General features: G+C 44.3%; 3 protein-coding genes across 3 annotated transcripts in view; all 3 read left to right on the top strand.

Annotated features, from left to right (window-relative positions):
• Window positions 1-4,146: 4,146 nt before the first annotated feature.
• LOC139200064 (olfactory receptor 2A14-like) lies at window positions 4,147-5,094 on the top strand. Its single transcript, XM_070829293.1, has one exon. The coding sequence runs from the start codon at window positions 4,147-4,149 to the stop codon at window positions 5,092-5,094; it is 948 nt and encodes a 315-aa protein (XP_070685394.1).
• Window positions 5,095-6,864: 1,770 nt separating this feature from the next.
• On the top strand, window positions 6,865-9,925 carry LOC139200062 (olfactory receptor 11A1-like). The gene is made up of 2 exons (XM_070829292.1): window positions 6,865-7,640; window positions 9,781-9,925. Exons 1-2 carry the CDS (start codon window positions 6,865-6,867, stop codon window positions 9,923-9,925), a joined length of 921 nt encoding a protein of 306 aa, XP_070685393.1.
• Window positions 9,926-11,409: 1,484 nt separating this feature from the next.
• LOC139200268 (NLR family CARD domain-containing protein 3-like) overlaps window positions 11,410-16,960 on the top strand; it is an 8,224-nt gene continuing 2,673 nt past the window's right edge. The window contains exons 1-8 of the mRNA XM_070829524.1: window positions 11,410-11,580; window positions 11,781-11,954; window positions 12,049-12,189; window positions 12,873-12,951; window positions 13,801-14,005; window positions 14,150-15,953; window positions 16,051-16,224; window positions 16,949-16,960. The exon at window positions 16,949-16,960 is cut by the window's right edge and continues 159 nt beyond it. Of these exons, the coding sequence (XP_070685625.1) occupies window positions 11,875-11,954; window positions 12,049-12,189; window positions 12,873-12,951; window positions 13,801-14,005; window positions 14,150-15,953; window positions 16,051-16,224; window positions 16,949-16,960 (2,495 nt within the window). The 5' untranslated portion in view covers window positions 11,410-11,580; window positions 11,781-11,874. The remainder of the gene's footprint in view (window positions 11,581-11,780; window positions 11,955-12,048; window positions 12,190-12,872; window positions 12,952-13,800; window positions 14,006-14,149; window positions 15,954-16,050; window positions 16,225-16,948) is intronic.

Here is a 16,960-nt window from a genome sequence, read left to right as displayed (position 1 = left end):
TGTAACTTATATGGAGTCATTTAGCTTCTCACTTGCTCCAAAGAGCCTGATGTCACTGATAGAAGTTTGGAGTGTAAACAAACACTTCCACTCCTTCATGAACTCCTCTATTGTCTGACAGAACAGAGACAGGAAGGGGAGGAGATTTGGGTATCAGATGCATTTGTCGTACTGACCAATCGCATTTGAACGGGTTTTGGTTGCATCCAGGTAAACGGTCGAGAGTGACTATCTGAAGACTGAAGACAATTTAGCTTTTCATTAACTTCTTAAAAATAAATCTGTTCTGTGAGTTAAACTAGCGAGGTGACGTTAACACGAGCTTAACTCACTTCTAGCAGTGAGAGGTGAGGCACAGCAGACAGGAACAGGCAGCTGTTCACTCCTGCATGAAGAACAGAAACAGACTCCACGTGTCCACAGAGGACCACGAGCACTTCCTGTCATCTTCTGGATATTCTGTCATGGCACCACACAGGAATCTCAGTTCAGTTCAGAAAAAGGTATTGAGATGAAATGTAAAGATCTTGGTGAATACGTGATGATACATACATCAGGTATGATGGTGAAGAGCACTTGAGGATCATCACCAGTCCACAGGAGCAGACATCTCTTTAGGGTACATGAGTAATGAAAATGTGTTTCAGCGTCACCATTTAGTTACTGAGCCGTAGCCTTCCCTTTAGCTCGTGCTCTGTCTTACCTGATTATCTTTAAACGTGCATCTAAAGATTGGTCAGAAACTATTTTCCACAAACCTGACGGCCCCTTGTGTCTGGCAGCACCATGACCTGAGCTAGAGTCCTCGGCCTGACTGCTAGTGGAAGACACTCTGGGTAAGTGGAAATATCCAGTACATGTACTATAAAATGTACTATACGTACAGTACATGTACTATAAAATGTACTATACGTACAGTACATGTACTACAAAACCACAACAGGAGCTAAAACACAATGAGCCTCTTACATTGCAGCCATTTTAGTTGTTGCTATAAAAGCTTTATTGATAAAGCCCTAAACCCCAGGCTAAAGTATGCTAATGCTAAAGTATGCTAATGCTAAAGTATGCTAATGCTCATGAACACTAACTTTATTCTCATCTGTACATTAACCTCTCAGAGGCGGCTGTGTCCTCAGGTGACGGAGCAGTCACATCGCTGGAGCTCGTTAATAAGGTCAGGTCAAAGGTCACCTCAGCCCGTCAACATGTTTGTCCCTGAGGCGTCTCCACATCAGCAACACTTTCCACTAATGAACCCTCAGAGCCGCTGACCTGTGAGACCAATCAGCCTGAGCAGACCTCAGCTCTGGTTCCCCTGGTCCACAGAGGGCTGAGCACCATAACGACCCCCCAGACCGCTCAGTGGCAGCAAACCTCAGGACGGACCCCCACTCAGGGGTATCGTTGCATCAGAAAACATGTTATCTGATCAGTAAATGCTGGATGTGAACTCTAACTGTAACTGAAGGCCGTCATGTTTAACCCTTTCATGCACAGAGGTCACTGGAGTGTGCAGCTCTCCAGAAGCTCTTTTCTTGTTTATGCAGAGTTTTGATGTCGTAGGCCGACAGAAATTATGATTAACCCTTTCATGCATGAACTATGATAACCTTAGTCAAGATTTTTTTTTACGAAGTGTGAAAAACAAGATTTTACCTTTTTTTTTATTAGATATATTTACATGTCCAGTATGTCCCAATATAAAATCATCAATACTTAGACTCCTTAGATGTTACTTGATGTCCCCATATGTTTCTTACCTGCAGGGTCTCTTTTTCTAGAAGGTTTGAACAGAAAGAAATGAGCACCTTGGTGTTTCTGGCTGTCTGTCGGCCATCTTGGCTCCACTGTGCAGCACTCAGTGTCTGAGATGATGCAGTAGCTTCACTGTAGCTGCTGATGTGAAGCTACGACATCAAAACTCTGCATATACAAGAAGACAGCTTCTGGAGAGCTGCACTCTGCAGTGACCTCTGTGCATGAAAGGGTTAATCACATGTCCACTGAAGTGAACATCATGCCTCACCAGCTATGTTTCAACTACTGGACATGTAAATACACTGCCCGTCCAAAAAAAAAGTCGCACACTCCAATATTTCGTTGGACCGCCTTTTAGCTTTGAGTACGGCACACATTCGCCGTTGCATCGTTTCAACAAGCTTCTGTAATGTCACAACATTTATTTCCGTCCAGAGTTGCATTAATTTTCCGCCAAGATGTAAAAGTCGGACCGCTGCGCAAAGTCTTCTCCAGCACATCCCAAAGATTCTCAATGGGGCTGAGGTCTGGACTCTGTGGTGGCCAAACCATGTGTGCAAATGACGTCTCATGCTCCCTGAACCACTCATTAACAATGTGAGCCTGATGAATCCTGGCATTGCCATCTTGGAATATGCCCGTGCCATCAGGGAAGAAAAACTCCATTGATGAAAAGACCTGGTCATTCAGTATATTCAAGTAGTCAGCTGACCTCATTCTTTGGGCACATAACATTTCTGAACCTAGACCTGACCTACTGCAGAAACCCCGGATCATAACATTGCCCCCACAGGCTTGTACAGTAGGCACTAGGCCTGATGGGTGCATCACTTCTAAATCTGGAAATCTGGACTCATCAGACCACATGACCTTCCTCCATCGCTCCAGAGTCCAATCTTTATGCTCCCTAGCAAATTGAAGCCTTTTTGTTCCGATTAGCCTCACTGATCAGTGGTTTTCTCAGGGCTACACAGCTGTTTAGTCCCAATCCCTTGAGTTCCCTTTGCATTGTGTGTGTGGAAATGCTCTTACTTTCACTATTAAACATAGCCATGAGTTCTACTGTTGATTTCACCAAACGGTTAAGTGATCTCCCATCACGACCATCCAAGAGTTTGTTCCAACCACATTTCTTCCTCGAAAATGATGGTTCACCACTATCCCTCCAGGTTTTAATAATGCGTTGGATGGTTCTTAACCCGATTTTAGTAGTTTCAGCAATCTCCTTAGTTGTTTTCTTAGCTTGATGCAGGCCAATAATTTGAGTCACTCTGAGTCACCCATCACCCAACGTTACTGACATACACACTCAAACCCAGACCATGACTGTCAGCATGACGGCCAGTGGCTATCAGGCGCCCATATTAGACCACCAACCGGCTGGAGCTGCTGTCAGACCTCAGACCGGCTGAAACTAACGGACGTCCTTTAGTTTCCGATGGTCTCCTCCTCTCCTTCATGAGCTGTGATCTTAAAAAGAACAACAAGCTGTGACTCCACCAGAAGACAAAAGATTAGAGTCCGAAACACCAAATTCTGTCTGATTTGATCTCTGACGGCCGACTAAGCAACTCGACCGGACAGGAAGTGACAGGAGGCAGTGCTGCGAAGAGGACGGCCTCACATTCAGTACGATGTTGAATGGTCAGAACGGACCAGCTGCACGTCACTGCGACGAGTCCGACAGGAGTCATGATGCTAAACCACACCTGCTAACGGCTAACTGCTAACTTGTGGGTGAGCTTACCACTCGACTGTTTCTTTAACCTTGAAACCAGTGTCAGTTACTCCTTTCTACTCTCCTCATGTTCTCCCTGTTCTACACTCCAGGTCAGGACTAATATTTGGTCCTGACTCAACCCTAGACTTGGCTGCTTCACCGTGGAGCAGAGTGAATCTGTTCTTTCTTTACTAGACAGTCGTCCTCCCCCTTCTTCAGTGACTGACTTATCCATTTCTCAACTTTTTTCTAACCTCTGTGATGATGATTTTGGACCAACACTGGGAAGCTGTGTTACTCTGGTATTCCCTGTGGTGGAGGTGGAGGTGGAGGTGGAGCTGCTGTGGTCTTGTTCTCTCGTCATGAAGGCGTATAAAGCAGCGAGCAGCAGGCACCGCTGCGGTTCCTTCAGCAGTCTGCAGCGCAGCAGGTAACGCATGTGAAACTGTGGAGTGTCAGTCTGTGTCCTTTAAGGGAATCTGTGTTGTTCAGCCAGTGAAGAAACTGCTTGTGTGTCTTTTCTATTCATGTCTGATTATTTGAAAAAGCCAGCGAGTCGGTGTGAAGCTCAGCAAACATGAACTGTGTTCTCCTTAATTAGAACAAATGATTCATGTCGGGGAACAAAATGAGAAGCAACCTTTTGTTTGACTAAAACAACAACGATGGTGAATTCGACTTTATCTTACTTCATTTTTAGCACGTATGTAAATGTGGGGTCTTTAAAATACTTGACCTTTCTGTTAACTGCACTGCTGTACATGATCACTGTTGGGGCCAACGTCCTGCTGGTTGTGGTGATCTGTGTGAACAGGAGCTTACATGAACCTATGTACCTTTTCCTGTGCAGCCTGTTTGTGAACGAGCTGTATGGTAGTACAGGACTGTTTCCTTTCCTGCTGCTTCAGATCCTCTCTGACACTCACACTGTTCCTGCTCCCTGCTGCTTCCTGCAGATCTTCTGCTTGTACACGTATGCACATGTAGAGTTTTGCAACTTGGCCGTCATGTCCTATGACAGATATGTGGCCATCTGCTGTCCTCTGCAGTACAACACCAGGATGACGTTTAATAAGGCCGTCCTCTTTATTGCTGCCATATGGTTGTACTCCTTTGTCAAATTCCTGATTACTTTATCCTTGAACATGCGTTTGCCACTTTGTGGGAACATCATAAACAGTTTGTATTGCCATAACTACCTTGTTGTGAAGTTGGCCTGTTCTGACACTCAAGTGAACAACATTTATGGACTTTTTGGCATCGTTCTCACCATTTTAGTCCCTCTGCTTCCCATCCTTTTCTCTTACATGAAAATTCTCAAGATTTGTTTTGCTGGCTCCAAACAGACCCGACAGAAAGCCGTCAGTACCTGCACTCCTCACCTGGCCTCCCTCCTCAACTTCTCCTTTGGTTGTTTGTTTGAAATCGTGCAGAGCAGGTTTGACATGTCTTACATTCCCAGAGAGCTACGCATCGTTCTGTCACTCTATTTTCTCGTCATTCAGCCACTATTGAATCCGATCATGTATGGGCTGCAAATATCGAAAATACGAAACATGTTGAAACATTTCCTCCGTTATAAAATGTTGTCTGGTCGCAGAGACATGAAATAAGTGCAATAACAGAAAGGTTAGAAAACACGTGATGATATCAGCAAAATAAAGCAAATGGAACAAATGGAACTGTCTCACTGTCGCTGATGAATGAAGGACTGTCTGTCTGTCTGTCTGTCTGGGGGGCAGCGAGGAGGAGGGTCCCTGCATAACTCTGTATTCTCAGCATGAAGTTAAATACAGTCTGAGTGGGCCTCCCTGTTAGTGATGCTCATGAACGGGACCAGCGGGACACAGCGGAGGTCAGGACATTCACTTCCACAGCCACAGAACTGCGTCGAGAACCTACGAGATGCTTCTGTTCAGAGCGGGACCTTCAGCACACACACAAAACAGTGGATTTCTCTCTGTGGTTTGGTTGCAGCCCCAAGAGAAGGAGCCTTGTTGACGGTGGGGGTGGAGAGGAGCGGGAGGTGGACAGATGGATTGTGGGGGTCACAGGAGCTGTGGACACTGCAGTGAACCGTTGTGGTGGATTAAATATCTTGTATCTGGAAAGCGTTGGCCTGCAGCCACTGTGATCAGACCCCGGATAAAGGAAGGGAAGTGGACGAATATGATCCTACAATATATTAAATCCACATTTCACATATAAAACTAACAGGCAAAGTCTGTCGTTTCACCTGTGAACAGGCTTAAAGGCATCGTGGGCAACATCAGAAAAACCAGCAAGACTACGAAAAATGATGATGAAAGCATCAAACTGAGAAAATCCCACCCCCTCCTCAGGCCTCCCGATGAAACCTCTCCCCCACACCAGTGACGAGAAGACCTGCCGCTGTCGGCTCTGCGGCTGGGGGTCGTGTTTGTTCTGCACAGCTGTTCTCAGCTTTAAGTCCGGTTATTTAATAGACATAGAAACAAGTAAACCGGTTCCCCAGATGGTACGTATGCTGTCTTTAACCCTTTATGGGGCGAGGGACCTTATTTGGTAACTCAAGTGGGAGGTCAAAATGCCCCCCCCTTGCCTCACCATGAAGCAGCAGAACTACCAGATTTCTCCAAGCCAATCAGGCTACATGACAGACCAGCAAGAAACCATATATGGTGACTTCACTGACCCTGATTTAAACTATAAAACTGATTTTTTTTTTTTTTTTAAAGTCACAAAATAAAAGAGTCTTGGACTGAAGTATTTCAATGAGCCCTATAAAGGGCTGAGGCTGCATTCTGTCTTCAGAAAGAAAAGGTCCTGTCTATCTTAGGGGCACCACCTCACATACAGGAAACTACACTGTACATGTGGAAGCTTTACTCTGTGTTCTTCAGTCTGTGATGTCAGACTCTGAGCTCGTGAACTACATAAAGTTGTTGAATCCATCTTGGTGTCGTGTCTTCATTTAGAAGAACCACAGAAAAACACAAAGAACTGTTCTGAATGTGCTCAAAGTCACTGCTCTCTCATTCTCAGTGTGTGTGTGTGTGTGTGTGTGTGTGTGTGTGTGGGGGGGGTCCAATCATTTCATTGAGTTGAAAGTTTTAAAGGAGCAGACGCAGAGTTTCACTCCAGTTAGGAGGGATTCTCAGTATGAACACAGGTAGGCAGCACATGAATGTGATGTCATACAGTGTCACAGACTGTTCAGTTCCTCACCTCAGCACTCTGTTTGCCTTTTAAAGAAGACAGTGGTGAGTGAAAGGTTTTCGTCATGACTACTTTTAAGAAGTCATTTCTTTAACATAAGAAAACTGAATACTATTCTTGACAGTTTGACACTGTTTAGTTTCATTTGGTTAAATATTTGTGCGTTAGAAGACAGAAACAGGATCATGGTAAACTCAACTCACATCTCACACTTTGCATTTAATGCCTACTATGACAGCGGCCGTCTAAAATATCTATATTTCATTATTGTTTTGTCGTTATATCTTGTGATTGTTGGGGCCAACGTCCTGCTGGTTGTGGTGATCTGTGTGAACAGGAGCTTACATGAACCTATGTACCTTTTCCTGTGCAGCCTGTTTGTGAATGAGCTGTATGGTAGTACAGGACTGTTTCCTTTCCTGCTGCTTCAGATCCTCTCTGACACTCACACTGTTCCTGCTCCCTGCTGCTTCCTGCAGGTCTTCTGCTTGTACAGTTATGGAACTGTTGAATATGTAAACTTGGCTGTCATGTCCTATGACAGATATCTTGCCATCTGTTTTCCTCTGCAGTATAACACACGGATGACGACTAACAAGGTCACTAAGCTGATTGCTCTGAGTTGGTTCTCCCCTTTTCTTGCAGTTGTTGTTTTGATGTTCTTAATTGTTCCGTTACAGCTCTGTGGGAACATCATCAACAAAGTCTACTGTGACTACTATTCCATCGTCAAACTGTCCTGCTCCGACACCACAGCCAACAACATCTATGGACTTATTTATGTGTCTCTCACTGTCTCATGTCCTGCATCTTTAATCTTCTACACTTACATGAGGATCCTCACAGTGTGTTTTTCTGGCTCCAGACAGACCAGACAGAAAGCCGTCAGTACCTGCACACCTCACCTGGCCTCCCTCCTCAACTTCTCCTTTGGAGCTTTCTTTGAAATAATACAGAGCAGGTTTAACATGACCTCTGTACACAACATGCTGAGAATCTTTTTATCTTTATACTTCCTTACATGTCAGCCTCTCTTCAACCCTGTAATTTATGGCCTGAATATGTCCAAAATTCGTGTCATATGTAAAAACTTGGTGTTGGGTGAAATATAGGATATAATCAGAAAGAGACTGACAGCTTGACCAGTGATGAAAACATATGTGTTTGATCCTGTTCATGGAATTACATCTCTAGTCTTTTTGAAGAATCATGTGATTTACCAAGTTCAATACAGACACAAATTGTAATTCTGACCATATTAATTTTGGTGATATGTGTCAGTTGCATGTTGTTAAACCAGTAACTCAAACCAAGTGGTGATAATAAAACTGACACATGTATAATGCATAATGTCTAATGTGTTTCTGTTATGGGAAAAAGAAACTTGACTTTCTGAATGTGAACATATCTTTTCAGCCCATTCTGATGCTGCATGTGTTACTGTAAATCACTGCTGAGCAAATAAGGATGAAGTGTGCAGATTGTCATACAAAGAGGTGCAAAGGAATGAAATGCATTCATCTGTTCTGTATCTACGGTGGTTTAGAGGCACTCTGACACTTGATTTGATTATTTATTCCAAGAAATAAAGCCACAGATTTTTAAATTCCTTCATTCAGTAGGTTTGTGATCTGGGGGAGGATGAGGGAAAGCACCATTTCCCCTGTCAGCTAAATGACCAAAAGGGATCCTCCTCGTCAGGGGCCTTTCAGATGTTGCATGTTTTGCACAGAAAAACAATGATTTACACTGGAGACACTGAAAAGTGAAAGTGATGCTGTCATTCACTGAGATGCACCTGCTTTCTTGGGCTTGTCCACGGTGCAGCAAGATGTAACATCTGAACTTTTCTGAATGAGCTGATCAGCATGATGATGATGAACACTTTCTCTGACATTTTCTTGCTAGGCTAAGGATTTCCAGTAATTTAACAATGTCTCAAAACTATAATAATAAAATAATGAGAGGTCCTCCATCACAAAAGAGACCGTCAGGGGCGACACATATTTCTATCCCACAGGACAGGATCAAGTTCAGGGTGTTACCACTGGAGTACGTAGGTTCATGTACAAACTGGTTAGAACCAAAAGTATTAATTCATTCATTAATTGGTGCCAAAAAGGCCTTTTAAGAGGATCTGAGCCTTATTCAAGCGAAGGTTGGAATGACCAATAAGTAAGATGTTATCAGAATGAGGAAGAAGATTGGATAAGATCTTCAAATTCTTCTAAAAGCTGTCAGTAGGGGCCTGGTGATCCGTAGTGAACCATAAGCCGCCGGACAGCCTCAAGCTGGTGCAGGCGGACAGGGGGAGGGAGAGCAGTAAGAGGAAGGGAGGAGGACTGGCAGTGTTTGTTAATCAATAATGTAATAATATTATAGAACAACTCTGCAGCAGGGACACTGAGCCTGGTTCTGTTTGAGGTTTCTTCCTGTTAAAGGGAATCTGTATAGATACAGACTGATTAATTGATTGATTGATGTCCTCCTCACTGTCACTAGCAGGCTACAAATACCCACATGCCCTCCTGCTCATCTCTGGAGAACACAACAAGTCATCTGTCCCTCCCCCGGCCCAGTCAGCCCTGCTATAGCCCCCCCAGTCTGCACGTCCGCCCCCCACCACTCCAGCTCACAGCCCCCCTGCTCCATCCTGTCCCTCCCAGCACACCAGCTGAGGAACCAGCTCAGGAAGATGAAGAAGATGAAGGCTGCAGGTCCAGATGGTATCAGCTCCAGGCTCCTGAAGTCCTGCACAGACCAGCTGGTCTGGATTATGGAACACATCTTCAACTTGAGCCTGAAGCTGGGGAGGGCGCCCCAGCTGTGGAAAACACAGGACTGTTTCCTTTGCTGCTGCTTCAGATCCTCTCTGACACTCACACTGTTCCTGCTCCCTGCTGCTTCCTGCAGGTCTTCTGCTTGTACAGTTATGGAACTGTTGAATATGTAAACTTCTTCTACACTTACATGAGGATCCTCACAGTGTGTTTTTCTGGCTCCAAACAGACCAGACAGAAAGCCGTCAGTACCTGCACTCCTCACCTGGCTTCCCTCCTCAACTTCTCCTTTGGAGCTTTCTTTGAAATAATACAGAGCAGGTTTAACATGACCAGTGCACCCAACATGCTGAGAATCTTTTTACCTCTTTACTGGCTCACATGTCAGCCTCTGTTCAACCCCTTAATGTACGGCCTGAATATGTCCAATATCCGTGTCATATGTAGAAACCTGATTTGTTCCTAACTGTAGAAAACTGATGGTTTAGGTTTTAGTGTTGTGCTTTATAAACTCTATGTGGTTTTATATATAATATATAATAATTTAACATGACCTTTTGTCTACCTGTCCAACAGTTTAGCTTCTGTTGATACAGGAAACACTTAAGATTGATGGATCATCTGCAGTAAAAATGATCATGATTTGTTGATCACAGTTGTTTGCATGATTCTTCATCTGCTTTTACAAAAGCAACTTGTACTCAGTAAAAAGTTCAATAATAACTTCAGGTTTCATCCTTTTTCAATAAAGACCTGAACAAATGAAGCTCTGTATAAACTCTTGTGTGTTAAATATGTCAGAGACAATTTTAATATTCACTCAGTGATGGAGGTTCTTGTTATCAGACGATATGTAGGCGTAGATTCATGGTAATGGTCATCATCTTAAACATCTTTAATAACAGCAAATGGCAGTTGTAAATACGTTATTTTTAAGTAATCATACCCTTTTTCCTAAAATAGTTTCTACCACTGGGTTTCTGCAGTTAAAAGGGTAGTTTAGCGTTAAATATAAAGGTGCTGCAGTCAATAGGAAATCCTCAGCATGTTACTGAACAGGTTAAAGGATTTGGTAAAGCAGGTGATCACTGAATCTTTCCAGCTCACTATGATTTGATATTCATTTGGGACCTACAGCCTGAAGCTGATGTCAAATCAGTGCTTTGGTCCTGGTGCCCTTTGACCCCCAGAGCATCACTGTGTGCCTGATACAACTGATACTAGTAGTACTACCACTCATAGTACTACAGCTAGTACTGCTGTTACCTGTACTAGTATTACTACCACTCATAGTACTACAGCTAGTACTGCTGTTACCTGTACTAGTACTACTACTCATAGCACTACAGCTAGTACTGCTGTTACCTGTACTAGTACTACTACCACTCATAGTACTACAGCTAGTACTACTGTTACCTGTACTAGTACTACTACCACTCATAGTACTACAGCTAGTACTGCTGTTACCTGTACTAGTACTACTACCACTCATAGTACTACAGCTAGTACTACTGTTACCTGTACTAGTACTACTACCACTCAGAGTACTACAATTAGTACTACTGTTACCTGTACTAGTACTACCACTACCACTCATAGTACTACAGCTAGTACTACTGCTACCTGTACTAGTACTACTATCACCACTCAGTACTACAGCTAGTACTACTGTTACCTGTACTACTACTAGTACCACTCATAGTACTACAGCTAGTACTGCTGTTACCTGTACTAGCACTGCTACCACTCATACTACTACAGCTAGTACTACTGTTACCTGTACTACTACTAGTACCACTCATAGTACTACAGCTAGTACTGCTGTTACCTGTACTAGTACTACTGCTGCCACCTGGTGGACAGGTAGGAGAACTCCACCATCTGATCAGTGGCTCCTCCCTCTGACTCTCACTGGGTTTCTGCCACAGGTTGGACCAGTTTTGACGTCACTGGTGTTTGTCAGACTTGGACTCTGAAGGTATGAGGGTGTGACGGCGTCCTCAGATCAGATGCACACAGACACCAGGACTGACGAGGAAGGAATGAGCAGCTTCTTCTCTCCCAGTGTTTCCTCATGAAGGTGGAAAGCGTCTGTCAGTCCACCTGAAGTCAGTTCAGCAGGTGAGAATCCGACCAGAGGGATGTGTGAATGTTTGATCATCAGGATCACTGTGGTCACTGTTTGACTCCACTGGAGAAATGTTTCTTCACTGGCTGCTTCATTTGTGTTTCTGCTTTCAGGAGCAAATATTGTCAATAATTTCTATCTGAGCTGAAGAACAACGGTGTGCATGTTATTATTCTCACTGTGACGTCTTCAGGTGGAACCAACAGCAGTAAGAGCCAGAAAATACTGTCAGACCTGGTTGGACAGTGAAGGAGAGCAGCTCTCAGTGTGAAGGTGGGGGCTCTGCTATGGATCAGTGTGAGGAGGGAGGCCCCCCCTCTAAAACCACCCTGTGGGGGGACCATGACGGCCGGACCGAAGCTCAGAGGTGAGATGAGGATCTGTAACCGTCCACCATCTTCTCCATGTCAGAGCTCAGCACACCATCATTGTTCTCACTCAGAGCTCTGTGTGTGCTGAAGTCCACAGAAGCAGCACAGACCAGGACCTGGACCTGGACCTGGACCTGGACCTGGACCTGGACCCAGCTGTGTGTCCCTCAGGAGTGACCGTTCTATGGAGCATCGTCATGTTTTCAAAGGACAACCTTCCTCTGAAACACAGTGAGTCATCGTGTCACTAAAGAACAACTGGACCTTTCAGACAGTTCAAAGTGCTTCACAGGGAATAAAACACAATAAAACTGTGACAGAAACATTAGAATAACATGTAGAAGATAATAGAAGCAGCAGAAAAACAGTTCAACCTTCAGAGAAGATGCATTTCCAACTGAAAGTTATTAAAGTCGTGTAGCTCTGTGATCGTAAAGCCGCAGCAAACAGTGATGTTTTCAGGCCTGATTTAAATGTGCTGACAGTTTTAGCAGAGCTCAGGTGTTCAGGAAGCTTGTTCCACAGGTGAGGAGCAGAGAAAGTAGAAGCTGCTTCAGCTGGTTTAAAGAACATTAACACGTCATTCAAGAACATTACTGACATAAAATAGTTTCCTTGTTTCTTGGTCTTTCCAGGAAAGTTTTTGAAGCATTTTATCCAATAAATCATTGATCTTGTAACAGAATGACTGATGTCAGAGTGTGTGTTGTTTTGAAGCCCAGAACAGCAGAGACCAGATGTTCCTGTTTCCAGCTGTGTGTCAATGAGGACTGATTTTAATCTTAAGTCACTTTTGTTTGTTCGGCCTCTCTCATGTTCTTCTATCCTGTTTTGCTTCGTCTGTCAAAGCACTTAGTAAACTCTGTTTTTAAAGGTGGCTTCTGTTCAGGTATGTTTTTGTGTTTCCTCCACAGAGTTCATCAGGATAACTTAGATGTTCCCAGTGGTGAATCTGTGCTGCAGCATCACACAGACCTGGACTCCATATTTATGGTGAGTGGAGAAACAAGCACAGCCTCTACTGATGACTGCAACAGATGAAATGATAACAGTTCAATGATGTGACATAAAAGGTGGTTGAAGTCGAGATCGTCCTCAATGATCTCGGCTGGAGGGAAAGGGGATGAGGAGCAGTGTTTAGCCAAACAACGTGTCTGAAGGTTCCCACATAAGTGAGTTTTTGAGATGTTATTGGACATTGTTCTATTTAGGATGAGGTTCATCTCCGTTGATTAAGAAACTCTTGAAAAATATCATGTCACTATTGCCATATCTGAAATATTTGGAGCCCCTCACAAGACAAAGAGGAGAAAAGATGGAGGAAACACAGATCAATACCTTAGTTCTCCCAAGAGACTTTTTGCAAAACATCGAATAAACAGGCAGGAACGTGCAGGAACACGATTCCTATCATATAAACTGGGTTACTGATCTGCTCACTGACGGACTTCAACACGTTGTAAGTGAAGCTGATCGCCTGTCAGCGACCTTCCAGCTTCTAACAACTGTCATCAGGATCATTGTGCCAGTAAGATGTTTTGTTTTCATGTCTGTGGTTTTCATCTGTGTTGACTTTCTCATCCTGAATCCTCTTTAGAAGTCCAGCTTTTTTCCTGCCAAATCCAGACACCCATCAGTTTGAACAGTTTTAATCAGTTTTAAATCTTCCCCTGGAAAAAGGAGCTTTTTTCAGTGTATGAATTAACTTCATCAAGTGAATCTAAAAGTAGTAATAATTGTTTTTGTTAGATATTAATTCCAAAATTTTATAATATAAGTGCTCATGGAGGTCTTGCTGGTCATATGGAACCAATTGTAATTGTTATTTTTCCTTTTTTCCAGCTGCTTGAAAAGAACATTTTCAGTTTCGTGAAGAACGAGCTGAAAAGGTTCCAGAAGGTTTTAAGTTCAGATTATTCAGAAAACCTCGACAGTCAGAGTGAAGATGAAGAGCAGAGGAGGAGCAGCAGAGATGCATTTCTGAGGATCACTGTGGACTTCCTGAGGGGAATGAAGCAGGAGGAGCTGGCTGAGCGTCTGCAGAGCAGTAAGAGGATTTTAAGAGCTTGAGATGATTGATTGATTGAAATATTTGTATCACATCAATGACGTCTTTGGGGATCGACATCAATGCTGAAATGTTTCCATCAGATGTGCGTCCACTTACTGATTCAACCTGGTGTTTTTTCAGAGACTCTTGCTCGTGCATGCCAAAGTAAACTCAAGTCTACCCTGAAGAAGAGGTTCCAGAGTGTGTTTGAGGGCGTCGCTACAGCAGGAAACCCAACGCTGCTGAACCAGATCTACACAGAGCTCCACATCACAGAGGGGGGGGCTGCAGAGGTCAACAATGAACATGAGGTCAGACAGATTGAAACAGCTTCCAGGAAACCAGACAGACCAGAAACAACCATCAGATGTGAGGACGTGTTCAAAGCCCCACCTGGAAGAGAGGAACCAATCAGAACAGTGATGACAAAGGGAGTGGCCGGCATCGGGAAAACAGTCTTAACGCAGAAGTTCACTCTGGACTGGGCTGAAGACAAAGCCAACCAGGACATACAGTTCATGTTTCCTTTCACCTTCAGACAGCTGAATGTGCTGAAAGAGGAAAAGTGCAGCTTGGTGGAACTTGTTCATCGATTCTTTAGTGAAACCAAAGACGCAGGAATCTGCAGGTTTGAAGAGTTCCAGGTCGTCTTCATCTTCGACGGTCTGGACGAGTGTCGACTTCCTCTGGACTTCCTCAACAACAAGACCCTGACTGATGTGACAGAGTCCACCTCAGTGGATGTGCTGCTGACAAACCTCATCAGGGGGAATCTGCTTCCCTCTGCTCGCCTCTGGATAACCACACGACCTGCAGCAGCCAATCAGATCCCTGCTGAGTGTGTTGGCATGGTGACAGAGGTCAGAGGGTTCACTGACCCTCAGAAGGAGGAGTACTTCAGGAAGAGGTTCAGAGATAAAAAGCAGGCAAACAGAATCATCTCCCACATCAAGACATCCCGAAGCCTCCACATCATGTGCCACATCCCGGTCTTCTCCTGGATCACTGCTACGGTTCTGGAGGTTTTGCTGAAGACCAGAGATGGAGGAGAGCTGCCCAAGACCCTGACTGAGATGTACATCCACTTCCTGGTGGTTCAGACCAAACTGAAGAACGTTAAGTATGATAGAAGTTCTGAGACAGATTCATACTGGAGTCCAGAGAGCAGGAACATGATCGAGTCTCTGGGAAAACTGGCGTTTGAGCAGCTGCAGAAAGGGAACCTGATCTTCTATGAATCAGACCTGACAGAGTGCGGCATCGATATCAGAGCAGCCTCAGTGTACTCAGGAGTGTTCACACAGATCTTCAGAGAGGAGAGCGGACTGTACCAGGACAAGGTGTTCTGCTTCGTCCACCTCAGCGTTCAGGAGTTTCTGGCTGCTCTTCATGTCCATCTGACCTTCATCAAGTCTGGAGTCAATCTGCTGTCAGAAGAACAGTCAGCATCCAGGTGGTCTATTGTCCATCGAACCAAAACTAAACGAACACATTTCTACCAGACTGCAGTAAAAAAGGCCTTACAGAGTCCAAATGGACACCTGGATTTGTTCCTCCGCTTCCTGTTGGGTCTTTCACTGCAGACCAATCAGAATCTCCTACAAGGTCTGCTGACTCAGACAGGAAGTAGCTCAGAGACCAATCAGGAAACAGTCAGATACATCAAGAAGAAGATCAGTGAGGATCTGTCTCCAGAGAGAAGCATCAACCTGTTCCACTGTCTGAATGAACTGAATGATCGTTCTCTAGTGGAGGAGGTCCAACAGTCCCTGAGATCAAGAAGTCTCTCCACAGATAAACTGTCTCCTGCTCAGTGGTCAGCTCTGGTCTTCATCTTACTGTCATCAGAAGAAGATCTGGACGTGTTTGACCTGAAGAAATACTCTGCTTCAGAGGAGGCTCTTCTGAGGCTGCTGCCAGTGGTCAGAGCCTCCAGCAAAGCTCTGTAGGTGGATGGATCACTGCAAGAATCAATGTTATCCAATAAGTTTAAAGATGTGAAGTGAAACATTTTGCTTGTGGTATTTCTGATTCTTACTCAGGCTGAGTGGCTGTAACCTCTCTGAGAGAAGCTGTGCAGCTCTGTCCTCAGTTCTCAGCTCCCAGTCCTCCAGTCTGACAGAGCTGGACCTGAGTAACAACGACCTGAAGGATTCAGGAGTGAAGTTCCTGTCTTCTGGACTGGGGAGTCCACACTGTACACTGGAGACTCTCAGGTCAGAGATCAGCTGTTTATCAGTTGATTAAAACGTTGGTTTACACTCAGGTTAATGTTGATGAGAAGATTCCACATCTGAGGGATCATTCTTCTCTTATAACTCTCTGAAAAATGGTTCCAAACAAAAAGAACAGGAAAGGAGTTGTAACTTGGAACTCTGAATAGTTTCTATTGGTTTGTATAACAGTATCAGTGTTTGTGTGGCTTCCTATTTTTGATGTATGTCTCTGAGCCAGCGACTCAGTAGATACCAACTTGTTCTCATTAGCAGGTCGTCAAAGACACGTCCCTCAGCTTCTGGTACTGACGCACAAGGCACCCTTCAGCTGCAGCAGTAGATGTTCAGAAACACTGATCTGGCCCTTCACTCCAAACATTTCTCATTCCCATGTCATCAAATGCTGACCTCTGTTTAGCATCTGTATGAGATTCACAGGACTCTGACCTCGCCACAGGTCTACTGGACCTTCATCATGAGGCAAGAATGATGAACACCTGGTTAAAAGATGGTTTGGGTGAAACTGTCTCCTGGCTGAAAGTTCAGTGTCCGACCGATTCATCCATCCATCCCTCCAATCTGACCCCCTTCCTATGAAGACTTTCTCACTATTTACCCTCCAATATTTGATGATCTGGTGATGAGAACAGTCTGAGAATACGTGTGGATTTTCCTGCAGTTCTTTTTTCATTGAGAAATTGTACCAACTCTTTCCTGATTCCAGGCTGTCAGGCTG

This window comes from Pempheris klunzingeri, chromosome 4 (genome assembly GCF_042242105.1).
Source record: "Pempheris klunzingeri isolate RE-2024b chromosome 4, fPemKlu1.hap1, whole genome shotgun sequence".
In the NCBI taxonomy this organism is placed as follows: domain Eukaryota; kingdom Metazoa; phylum Chordata; class Actinopteri; order Acropomatiformes; family Pempheridae; genus Pempheris; species Pempheris klunzingeri.
Note: the sequence above shows the minus strand (reverse complement) of the source record. Positions and strands in the feature narration are given on the sequence as shown.

Excerpts from the sequence above, each read along its gene's own strand:
- LOC139200064 (XM_070829293.1), top strand. The coding sequence starts at position 4,147 with ATGGTGAATTCGACTTTATCTTACTTCATTTTTAGCACGTATGTAAAT.
- LOC139200062 (XM_070829292.1), top strand. The coding sequence starts at position 6,865 with ATGGTAAACTCAACTCACATCTCACACTTTGCATTTAATGCCTACTAT. Across the intron at positions 7,641-9,780 it reads TTTGAAATAATACAGAGCAG|GTTTAACATGACCAGTGCAC; the intron begins GTTTAACATGAC and ends AATACAGAGCAG.